Source organism: Oreochromis aureus, linkage group 3, assembly GCF_013358895.1.
Source record: "Oreochromis aureus strain Israel breed Guangdong linkage group 3, ZZ_aureus, whole genome shotgun sequence".
In the NCBI taxonomy this organism is placed as follows: domain Eukaryota; kingdom Metazoa; phylum Chordata; class Actinopteri; order Cichliformes; family Cichlidae; genus Oreochromis; species Oreochromis aureus.
The window spans coordinates 30,931,197-30,942,650 of record NC_052944.1 but is presented as its reverse complement, the minus strand read 5'-3'; the positions used below and the strand labels follow the sequence as shown (position 1 = coordinate 30,942,650).

The following is an 11,454-nucleotide window of genomic DNA, read 5'->3' as shown; positions in this document are numbered from 1 at the left end:
TGCCTTTTGTTTAGATGGACGGCTCTGGGGAGTCTTCCTGGGGTCACAGTTTGACACCCACACACAGATACACACACACACACACACACACACACACACACACACACACACAAGGTATTCTTTGTTCATATGTTAATGAACCTATGCATATTCATGTAACCACAATAAAAGAGCAGTGTTACGGGAGAGCGGACGAGAGCAAAAGGGAAAGGGAAGGAACGGCGCCTGTCCAGTTCTCTCCCGTGCACGTAAAACATAAAGAACTTGCCTACTCGTGTCTTGCTTGCTGTGTAATTACATTGTCTTCAACGTTCCAGCGAATAGGTTCAAGCTAAAAAACCTATCAGAGTACATTCTTGATTTTAACTGGATAATAACGTAAGATAATTTCCCATGATTAAATGTAGGGATTACTTTGGTAACCAAGTAGCAGTAAGATTCAGGTTAACCCAGCAGTAAGTGAGTTTAAGTTTTAAACTTACTGTTTAGAACAAATAAAATTATACGTCTCATTATTCCTGCGACTGAACCACTCATGCTGTCCTCCTCTGTCCACGCCTACAGACATGTCACACCCTTCAGTCTTCCCCTCTGTGGCCCACTTCTCATAGCAGACTACGTAGTCACTGACCCATAACCATAATCCCAGAGTGCATTTGTAGCTCAGTCCGATCCAAACATAGGGACTGTCAGCATTCTTGGCTGTTTCCTGGACCCGTCCCTGCACCTCAGGGTTGGTGATAGAAACCAGCCTCTTGTAGTTGTTTTCACAGTAATTCAAGGCTTCTTCCCAGGTCTTGTTTTCTTTGATCAGGATCATTTTATCTGTAATAGTTAAACGGAGAAATTAAAGTTCAGTTTCAGTTCTTTTCCTTTTATTTTCAGTTTATTAAAATTAGAAAAGTTAACTGCAGAAGAAAATTATAGATGACCAGGTTTACACTTATACAGATCTTCCTGAGAATTTTCTACCAGATATTAAAATTGGTCTTTTAAAATAAATTCGGCATGAATGCAGAAATAACTACACAATAATGACTACACAAACACATCATAATGAATCTTCTCAGTAATAGCAGTGGTATTTAATTTTGGGAAAACTGAGAAAAACTTTTGTACAAACTCACCATCATAACAGAAGAAGGGTTTTTCTTTGTCACATTCATCAGAGCTCCATTTTCCTGATCTGTTTAACAGAGTCATAGCACATTTCTTGTTGCTTTGTGTATCATTGAATAACTGCATATCCCAGTATCTGAAAGAGAAATCACTCCCATCTGACCACCTCCAGCTGTCTCTGAACAGACCGACCCATGCGCTAAACTTGGAGTCCTTAGACTTAATCAGGGCCTTCATTTCTTCTCCATCTACCTGATCGAGTCCACTGGCCAAGTCAGTGTGATTATATCTGCAGTAGGCCTGAGCCTGTGTCCAATTTATTCTTGGATATTGAATCAAATACAATGTTTTATTGTCTTTCTTCATTTCTGTAAAACCAAGAGAAAAACACACAAAGACAACCCTCAGCAATTTTTCTCCTGAAACCCATTCTGCAATTTTTTTCTTCAAAAAACTATTCGGTAATTTCATTATATTTTTATATTATGATATTATAATAATATTATTTATTATTCACATCTCCTCACCATCATAGCAGATGAACCACATAGTACTGTCACATGAAACATCTGCCAGCTTGTCTCGTTTCCTCCCACAGTTCCCAGGATATGGCTCCCAGTTTTGTCTTCCATTCAGATTCCAGCTGCTGTCATTTTGAATGTATTCCACTCCTGGCAGAGACCAATGCCACGTCCTGTTTCCACCTGTGTTGTGGTTCAGTCCAATCCAGGCTTCTCCTTGATTCTGTGTGGAGTTACGGAGTCTGCTCATGTCTGTCATGTCAAACACTTTGGCCAGGTCTGTATATTTCTCTCTGCAGTATCTCTGTGCTTCAGACCAGCTCTTGTTTTCTGCAATAAAGTGGTACTCATACAGGCGGCATGTAAAGAAGCAACACTGACCTAAAATAAAACAAAAATTAGAGGATAGAAAAATCTTGGTCAGATAAACACTGATCTATATTCAGTGAATATTCTGGTAAAATATTGCAAATGTTTAATAAATCAGCATTAATCTGTGTTCATTTTAAACTTGAAAAAGTACATTTGCTAAAACAATCCACTTACCCATCAGAATAAGCAGATACAGACTCCACTGCATCTTTGATCTGACAGATGAAAGTGATGTTTTATTGCTCAAGGAAACAAAGATTTGAACGAAGCTTCTTCGATGCAAACTTTATGTCAGGAAAGAAAAGATGGATCAATATATGATGGTAGGAAATATGAAATATATGTGAACCATTATGAACCAGAATAGACTTTAATGTATTTTTAATAATTCAGCAGCTCATGAACAAGCTGATAGAACCATTAATGTTACTCATCTTGAAATCTCTTGGTATTTTAACTGTTATTAGTAATAATTGTGTATAATATGTTTTTTTTTCTTTGTTGAATACACAAATGTACATTACACATCACCTCTGTACCACAAATATGAAATAATATTAAAGGTTTTAAACTTACATGTGATCATTTCTTCTCTATTCAGTCTTCATGAAGACAGCTCTCAAGTAAATATTAAAATACACTAAAAGAGAGCTCTCTTTGTCCTGGTCAGGATTTGACTATTAAATTTTGAAAAGTGCATCTGTTTCCTCTGACAGACTGACTCACAGATGGGGGGATTTTTATATGAAAGTTATAAAAGGTGTCATTTACATGATGAGGAAACAGGAAAAAAGGTGCAGAAAACACTGCACTGCTAACAGTCCAAGAAGCAAAAACATAAACATGTCTTCCTTATTTATGTTGCTTAATAACTTCATCCATTATCTTAATCTGGGAGTGAGGCACAGGGAGAGCATGATCTACTCATTTTATATAATGTAACCTCCATCCTCTTAAACACTTATCCAACTCAGACTTGCAGGCCAGCCTGGAGGATATTCCAGCTGTGTGTCTGTGTGAGAGGCTGCTCACATTTATTTTATTATTATTATTATTATTATTATTATTATTATTATTATATTGTTTAACAAAACATGTAATGTTAAGGTGGGATATTGGACAAAATAAAAATTAAAAGTATTTCTGGTTACACTGCACTTTTATATACATAAAAATACATAAAAACTTGAGCAATTTTTAAATTGATGCAAATTAGACTGAGTTTCTAACTCTAATTTGATTTTAGTTGTAATAAATTCTGTGCTGGAAATGGGAGATGAAGCTAATGCTTTGCATGTGCAAGACTTTAATGTGTGACTGTCAGGTCTCTACTTCCAGCACTCTCACTTCAAACTTGAGTATTTTACCAGGTTACTCTAAATGACTTCATGAATATTAGCTCTACTTCTGTTTTCCTTAAACAAACACCAGGTATAATCTGCTTCTGCTGAACTGTTTTACATAAGCATACACTAAGAGCGGTGAGGTGATGTAACATTACAGTTAAATGTTTGAAACGTTTTGTTATGTTTTTTTTTTCTTTTTCTTTTGGTTTTTTGGTTTGTTTGTTTGTTTTTATACATTGAACTGCACTTTAAGTATTAGGTATTTTGTTCAGCACTGGAGCAGTTGGAAGGGCGGGTTGCTACGTTCTAAGATATAAAATGTGTAAAGTTTTATCAAATCTGAACATCTCATATAAAAAAGTCTTTCAAGTTCTGCAAAGAGCAGACAAGAAAAAACAGAGAAAACTGAGCTGAACTGATCCACACAGCTGAGAAAAATACACCAGCGACACAGGTATAACACAGATGTGATGACAAACACCACAGGGCGCGCATGTCAGGCACAAACACAGGTGCCTGACATGCTCTCAACTCTCAAGATCTTCAAGCGCACAACTCTGGCAGAGCTTCACCAGCATTCCCAGAGTGGGATGACTTACTGGCCCAAGTGGAGGAGTTTAAGTATTTTGGGGTCTTGTTGATGAGTGAGGGGAGAGGGTGATCTATGAGCGGATTGGTGCTGTGGCTGCAGTGATGTGGACACTGTGCTAAAACATTGTGGTGAAAATAGAGCTGGATTAGGTGGCTGGGGAGAGGCATGTCTGGTCTTCTCTGCTTAGGCTGCTGGCCCCGGACAAGCGGAAGATTATGACTCCAAACTTTCCCACCTGCTTTTTAAAAAATGCATTTCACACCTGGCAGAGACCAATGCCACGTCATGTTTCTATCTGTTTGTTGTGCAGTCCAGTCCAGGCTTCAACTTTATGCTGTGTGGAGTGTCATGTCTTCCATGTCAAAATGTTTTGGCAAGGTCTGCAAATGTCTCTCTGCAGTATTTCTGTGCATCTTTTCAGGACGTTTTCTGTGTTTTCATTTCTTTTTTTTTTTATTATTGTACCGTCTTAACCTTACAATATAAAGTGCTGTGAGGAAAATGTTGTTGTGATATATATATATATAAAAAAGATTTGTATTGAATTGACTTCTTGTCTTTAGTAAAGTGGTACAGGTGAGACATGAAGAAGAAACCCTGACCTAATGTTGCTGATAGGAGAAAGAATCTGATAAATCATAGAATCAAACTGATCAGAACTGAGCGGCTTGAGTACCAGGGTTTATAGTGTCAGTAATCTAAATGGTTTCATGAAACCAGCAGAAATAGAGCTGATGAATAGAAAAAATTAAATAAATTCCAGTAGCACTAACATGATCCATTTGCCAGTCAGAATAAATAGAAAGAAACACACAGCATCTTTTATGTCAGATACATTTGAGCTGACACAGAGACAGCAATAACTCTTACGTGCTGCATGAAAAGCATATGTCAGGCTGAAATATGTAAACCACAGTCAAACAGAAACATATTTATTTAATCTATTTTTCCAAATCTAGCCCTCTTTTATTTGATCAGGCATTTATTAAAGACGTAATATAAAAATAACTGAAATACTTTAAACTGTCTCCACACATTACAGTACACAAGTCACCCAGCGTAATGTAGAGGAATAAAGGACGTAGGAGGACAGAGGAAAAGAATAAAGATTTGCAGCTAAATGCTTGTAAATTAATGCTAAATTCCAGGTCATTCAAAAACACAAGTTCATGTCCACTTAATAAACTTGTATGCGTCTTATATTGTGTGATATATTTCAGTGACTTTTAAGTTTTTCAAGAAAAATTTTGTTTGGTTAAAGAAGTGCAGACTTATTTTGTGATTTTGTCTGATCTTGTGTTTTTGTGCTAATCATGAGTGAAACTTTAGCCACAATCAGTCCCAAATTTTAGCTCTTGTCCTCTGGACAACTTCCATACTAGATGAGTGTCGTGGAAAAATGTAAGTGCTCTGCTGCAGTAAAAGAATACTCATGTAAAATATTTTAGTTTTTATATTTGGTCGCAAAATTTAAAAACCAGAAAAATAGAAACACTGTTAGAAATACTGAGTAATTACATCATCTACACTCAACCTGTGCATATGCACATAGATTAAATGACATAAGTAAGTTTAAACTTACATCTGGTTGGTTCTCTCCTTGATGTCTCTCCTCAGTGTGTTCATAGAGACTGCTGTCAAAAGAAGGTTGTTTGCTACACTAACACAGAGATCTTGTTTGCCAAAGGTCAACATCTGAATATTAAAATATTCCACCAGAATGATCCAGTGTATATATCAGGGATGAAACAGCGATTTTATGTAATGCTGTGGAAACAGAAATAAACCGCTGCACTGTTGAACATCGAATGAGCAAAAGCAGGAAGAGGAAAAAAATGTAAAACTATAAATAAATCTTTCCCATTTATAGTTGCTACAAAGTGTTCCAGTTTAACTTCACCGTAAAATGTTCAGTTACTGTTAGAGTTGTCTGTTAATTGCTGAGACACGAGGACACAATGAAGGTAAGAAGAGTCAATATTAAACATGACTGACCTGAAAACTGTAAACCAAACACATAAAACTAACTCTCCCTTTGAGCACAGAAATCATAGATTCAAAAAAGAAATATAGGACTGGTTCACAATGAAATGCAGAGACATCAAGGACAGATAAAAACTCTAAAATAAATCAATAAACATAAAAAGTAGACCAAACCCATGAAAATGTCCATGAAAATACATTTTTAATAAGTAATCAAAATTATGGAGACAACAGGATGCAGCTTGCCAGCATCAGTATTCAGATATGCTGCAATCTGCCTCTCACCCCACATCTGTCAGGTCTTGTGTGTGGAGGCGTGGAAGAGATGACCCAAACGCTGGACTCACGGCGCAGAAATGATGAGGGTTTATTGGGAGCAGGTGAACGAACAAAGCAGGAATGGTAGGAGTGACTAGCTGACTGAATAACTGAGAACTAACGGGAACAACAACATAACATCAATGACACGACAAAGACCAGGAGAGAACTGAGGACTTAAATATGCTGGCTGAATAATGACTGATAAATGGGAAGAGGGCTGAACATAATGAACACAGACCAAGGTTAACACAATAAAACAGGAAGTGGAACCGGCAGTAGAGAAACGGTGAACGTGAACTGAAAATACTGGGTCAACGACCCAGAAACCCTGACAACATCATGTGGGATCAGCTGCAGCTTCAGCACTAAGTCCTTCTCAATCTCACCTATGGTGAGTTTTAGCTTTGCTGTCTAATCGTACAAAGAAACTTTTAAGATCCTCACCCTCCCTCAAGTCAGGTATTCTTGATTCACCTACATAGACCATTTCTGCTCTCTGTACCAGAGCAGTTTGTACAACATGAGGCTGAGGCTGTGCATGGAGTGGTTGAGATGGAGAAGGAGGCTCAGTTTGGCGCTCAGCGACTCCATGAGGTAGCTGATAGCTGAGGCAGTTGCTCAGTCTCTCGCTTTGGGAAAACGTCTGTTGTAGAAACGTGTAGAAAGTTCAGAATATACATCATGTTGTAGCTTTGGTATATTATTGCTCAGCTGTTTAATGTTTTTGTTAACAGTATTGTTTCTGTTCTTTTGGATCTTCACATAAATTCTCCAATTTCATCAAGTTATCAGGTTTAGAAAGTTCTTTACTTTATGGTGTTCCACAGGGTTCAGTGCTAGGACCAATTCTGTTTACATTATACATGCTTCCCTTAGGCAGTTTCATTAGAAGTCATAGTATACATTTTCACTGCTATGCAGATGACACCCAACTCTATCTGTCCATGAAGCCAGATAACACACATCAATTAGTTAAACTGCAGGAATGCCTTAAAGACATAAAGACCTGGATGGCCGCTAACTTTCTGCTTCTTAATTCAGATAAAACTGAGGTTATTGTACTCCACCCTGAAAATCTTAGAAATATGGTATCTAACCAGATTCTTACTCTGGATGGCATTACCTTGGCCTCCAGTAACACTGTGAGGAACCTTGGAGTCATTTTTGACCAGGACATGTCCTTCAACGCACATATTAAACAAATATGTAAGACTGCTTTCTTCCATTTGCACAACATCTCTAAAATTAGAAATATCCTGTCTCAGAGTGACACTGAAAAACTAGTTCATGCATTTATTACTTCTAGGACTACTGTAATTCATTATTATCAGGATGTCCTAAAAAATCGCTGAAAAGCCTTCAGCTGATCCAAAATGCTGCAGCAAGAGTACTGACAGGGACTAGAAAGAGAGAGTATATTTCTCCTGTTTTGACTTCCCTTCATTGGCTTCCTGTTAAATCCAGAATTGAATTCAAAATCCTGCTCCTCACATACAAGGTCTTAAATAATCAGGCCCCATCTTATCTTAATGACCTTGTAGTACCATATCACCCTATTAGAGCACTTCGCTCTCGCACTGCAGGCTTACTTGTTGTTCCTAGAGTATTTAAAAGTAGAATGGGAGGGAGAGCCTTCAGTTTTCAGGCCCCTCTTCTGTGGAACCAGCTTCCAGTTTGGATTTGGGAGACAGACACTATCTCTACTTTCAAGATTAGGCTTGAAACTTTCCTTTTGCCAAAGCATATAGTTAGGGCTGGACCAGGTGACCCTGAATCCTCCCTTAGTTATGCTGCAGTAGACGTAGGCTGCCGGGGATTCCCATGATGCACTGAGTTTTTCCTTTCCAGTCACCTCTCACTCACTATGTGTTAATAGACCTCTCTGCATTGAATAATATCTGTTATTAATCTCTGTCTTTCTTTCACAGCATGTCTTTATCCTGTTTTCTTTCTCTCACCCCAACCGGTCGGAGCAGATGGCCCCGCCCCTCCCTGAGCCTGGTTCTGCCGGAGGTTTCTTCCTGTTAAAAGGGAGTTTTTCCTTCCCACTGTCGCCAAAGTGCTTGCTCATAGGGGGTCATATGATTGTTGGGCTTTTCTCTGTATCTACTGTACAATATAAAGCGCCTTGAGGCAACTTTTGTTGTGATTTTGTGCTATATAAATAAAATTGGATTGAATTGAATTGAATTGAATATACCAATATAAAAATAACAAACAATGCAAACAGATTCTGTTTGGACTGTAGCTTAGTATTGTCATGCATTACAGATAAACTCAGTTTTAAATTGGTTTACTAATGATCACAGAACCTTTGAACACAATGTAAAAATAAGACAAGGGTAAACATGAATATTACCCAAGTATTTCAGTTGTGTGGTTGCATGCAGCTATCACAATTCTTATATCATATTTTTCATTATTGTCAGTTATCTAAAATGTCATCATGGTGTTATATAGCATGGAAAAAATGACTGCTGTGTTCCTTTAAATGACAGTAATTGCGATTATCTTAATTCTTATTCTGTAGTATGGGACTGCGAGGTGGCTGCCATGCTTTTGCTGCTTCACTTGTTGCCTCCAACATTCAGGGGAAGGAAGTCTTCAAAGATTAGCACATCAGATGCTGCTCACCACCTAATGAAATTCATGAAGGTATGATTATTTGAATTGTGTTAACGTATATTTTCTTTTAATGAGAACAGATGCAGATTATCAAGGGCTGATGTTTTAAGATGGCAAGGGGATCCAATGTGCAGCAGATGTATCTATCCCAGACAGGCTTGGTGTTGCAGCACTGACACATCATTGTTTCTATTGAAACTACATGTACACATTGCACTGTAAGAAAAAGTCCTGATATAAAAGTATTTTACTGTGTATTTTACAGTTTTGTTCTGTTCTTCTAGAATATCATTAACTTTACATAAATAGACTGTGACTTCACATTTCAAATGTAAATTAACGTAAAATCACTGTAATGTAATAAAACATAATTTTCTTGATTTTTAAATGTATTTGTCTGTACATATGCATATTTAGATTGTTAAAATACATTCACAAATGTATCATGATTTCACAAATATCTGTCCGTTATTTGAAAGATTGAACTGTTAAATTCAAATGTAATGCTATGGAAAAATATATGAAGTGATTCTTATGAATTTTTTCAACATCAAATAATTATTACTATTATTGCTATTTAGGGCGATCGTGGCTCAAGAGTTGGCAGTTCGCCTTGTAATCAGAAGGTTGCCGGTTCGAGCCCCGGCTCGGACACTCTCGGTCGTTGTGTTCTTGGTCAAGACACTTCACCTACTGGTGATGGCCAGAGGGGCCGATGGTGCGATATGGCAGCCTCACCTCTGTCAGTCTGTCCCAGGGCATGCAATCCATTATTATTTAAACCAACTGTTAACTGTATATTTCTGTACATTTAAGTATTATTATTCATATTGCCACATTCATTGACCTTGTTTATAGGTAATTTCATTGTTTAATCACATTAAATTGTTCCTAATTTAATGTTTAAAAGCACTTGAAAAAGGCAAAATCCCATGTAAAATTAGGGCAACAAACTGTATTGTCATTACTGAAAATAACCGTATTTTTATGAGAAAGTTATTTTCTGTTATTTGATGGTATTATTTTGGCGCCCCAGGTGCTGGAATATTACTGTTTTTCTAGGATTTTTTTTTAACAGTGTGGAACAAAAATAATTGGGCACCCGGAGTGAAACATTTAAATATCGTCTTAATTTTAGGCAGCAATGCTACCACTCAACATCAGATTACCAATTGTGTTTAATGTGAATCACTTGATTTCTTTCTGTCCCTCAGGTGGGAGGTCACATGGAGACTTTTCTTAAGTATGGCCCCACTCAGCCATTCCTCCTGTGTGTTAGAGAAAGAAAGAACTTCATCCAAAGTTTCTACATTGTCCTAGATCAAAAGGTCGTTCCCTGTGTGATGCAGACGGGAGTTGCAGGTTTTGATGAGCTTTTCAAGGACCACCGTGTATGGCATTGATGTTGGCAACGTGAAGGAGAGTCCTCAGGTTAGGGAAATCAGAGCAAGAGTTCTTCATTGCAGTCTAAAGACAAAGAATATACAGCACTTTGCCCGGAAATGTTCATTTGCGGGATACACCAAACAAGTTGCTCAGTGTTATTTAGACATTTGAAATTCCAGCATAGTTTGTACCCAGGAAGTTTTTACGTTTGACCTGTGGAGCCTGGATGTTCATTTATCTTTTGCACGTACTCTGGTTACATGCAGGAATAAAATGCACTTGTTATTGAGGATATATTGGATGCCTTTGCACTAATCTGTGTTGATGATGTGGTCTATTATAGACCTTACAATTGGCAATTTTTGAATGACACTGATGACCAAATGCACATTGTCCCATATTGTAGTTTTTTATAACTTTATGCGTTTACTTTTTTGTATTTGAATACAAAGTATTTTGGAACGTTAATGTCTTGTATTTTCTTGCAATGGGTAGAGTGTCTGTAGTTGTGAATACATTCTAATTAATTGTAGCAGTAGAGATATCACAGATTTGTCTGACACTAGTGTTAGAAAATCAACACTATTAAGTGTTACATTTTTAAATGCCAGGGCTAGTGTAAAGTACTACCAACACTATTCGGTGCTAATTTTCTAACAATTAACACAAGTGTAGAATATTGTTGACACAATATTGTTAGTCAGTGTTAATTTTTTAACTCTGCACTGTGTTAAAATAACACTAGCTCATTTATAAAAATAACACTTTGAAAAGTGTTAATTTCATTTGCAGCCTGGTCATCATCAGAGCAGACCTTTTTTTACACTCTAGCAGCTTATTTAACATTTTACTTATCAACTTATTTTATACACTGACAATTATTCAACAAATACAGAAAACACATTGTAAATGCACTATTTGAGCATTTATGCCATAAGTGGTAAATAGTCATCAACGTTACTACTTGCTGCCACCTACAGGCTGGTATTTAATGCAATGCAGATGTACATCAATCAGCAGTATACTGGATTCTGTGACAAGAACCAGGATGTGGACACAAATGTAGGACTCAGGAGACTGGCATAAACTCTTTAATGATGAACTTTTTAAGATACAAAACCACTACAGATCAGCCATAAAGAATCCAAAACAATAACTCTTCCAGAAAAAAAAACAGACAGAAGGAGAA

The 11,454-nt window shown here is 37.2% G+C and overlaps 1 protein-coding gene across 1 annotated transcript; it reads right to left on the bottom strand.

Moving 5' to 3' along the window:
* Positions 1–273: 273 nt before the first annotated feature.
* Positions 274–5,554, bottom strand: LOC116319857 (C-type mannose receptor 2-like). Its single transcript, XM_039609943.1, has 5 exons — positions 5,533–5,554; positions 2,187–2,227; positions 1,647–2,021; positions 1,128–1,487; positions 274–825 (listed from the first exon to the last, which is right to left on the bottom strand). The coding sequence occupies exons 2-5, from the start codon at positions 2,218–2,220 to the stop codon at positions 479–481; spliced, it is 1,116 nt and encodes a 371-aa protein (XP_039465877.1). The 5' UTR covers positions 2,221–2,227; positions 5,533–5,554; the 3' UTR covers positions 274–478.
* Between the last annotated feature and the right edge of the window lie 5,900 nt (positions 5,555–11,454).

Excerpts from the sequence above, each read along its gene's own strand:
- LOC116319857 (XM_039609943.1), bottom strand. The coding sequence starts at position 2,220 with ATGCAGTGGAGTCTGTATCTGCTTATTCTGATGG. Across the intron at positions 2,022-2,186 it reads GTATCTGCTTATTCTGATGG|GTCAGTGTTGCTTCTTTACA; the intron begins GTAAGTGGATTG and ends GTTTTATTTTAG. Across the intron at positions 826-1,127 it reads ACCCTTCTTCTGTTATGATG|ATAAAATGATCCTGATCAAA; the intron begins GTGAGTTTGTAC and ends TAACTATTACAG.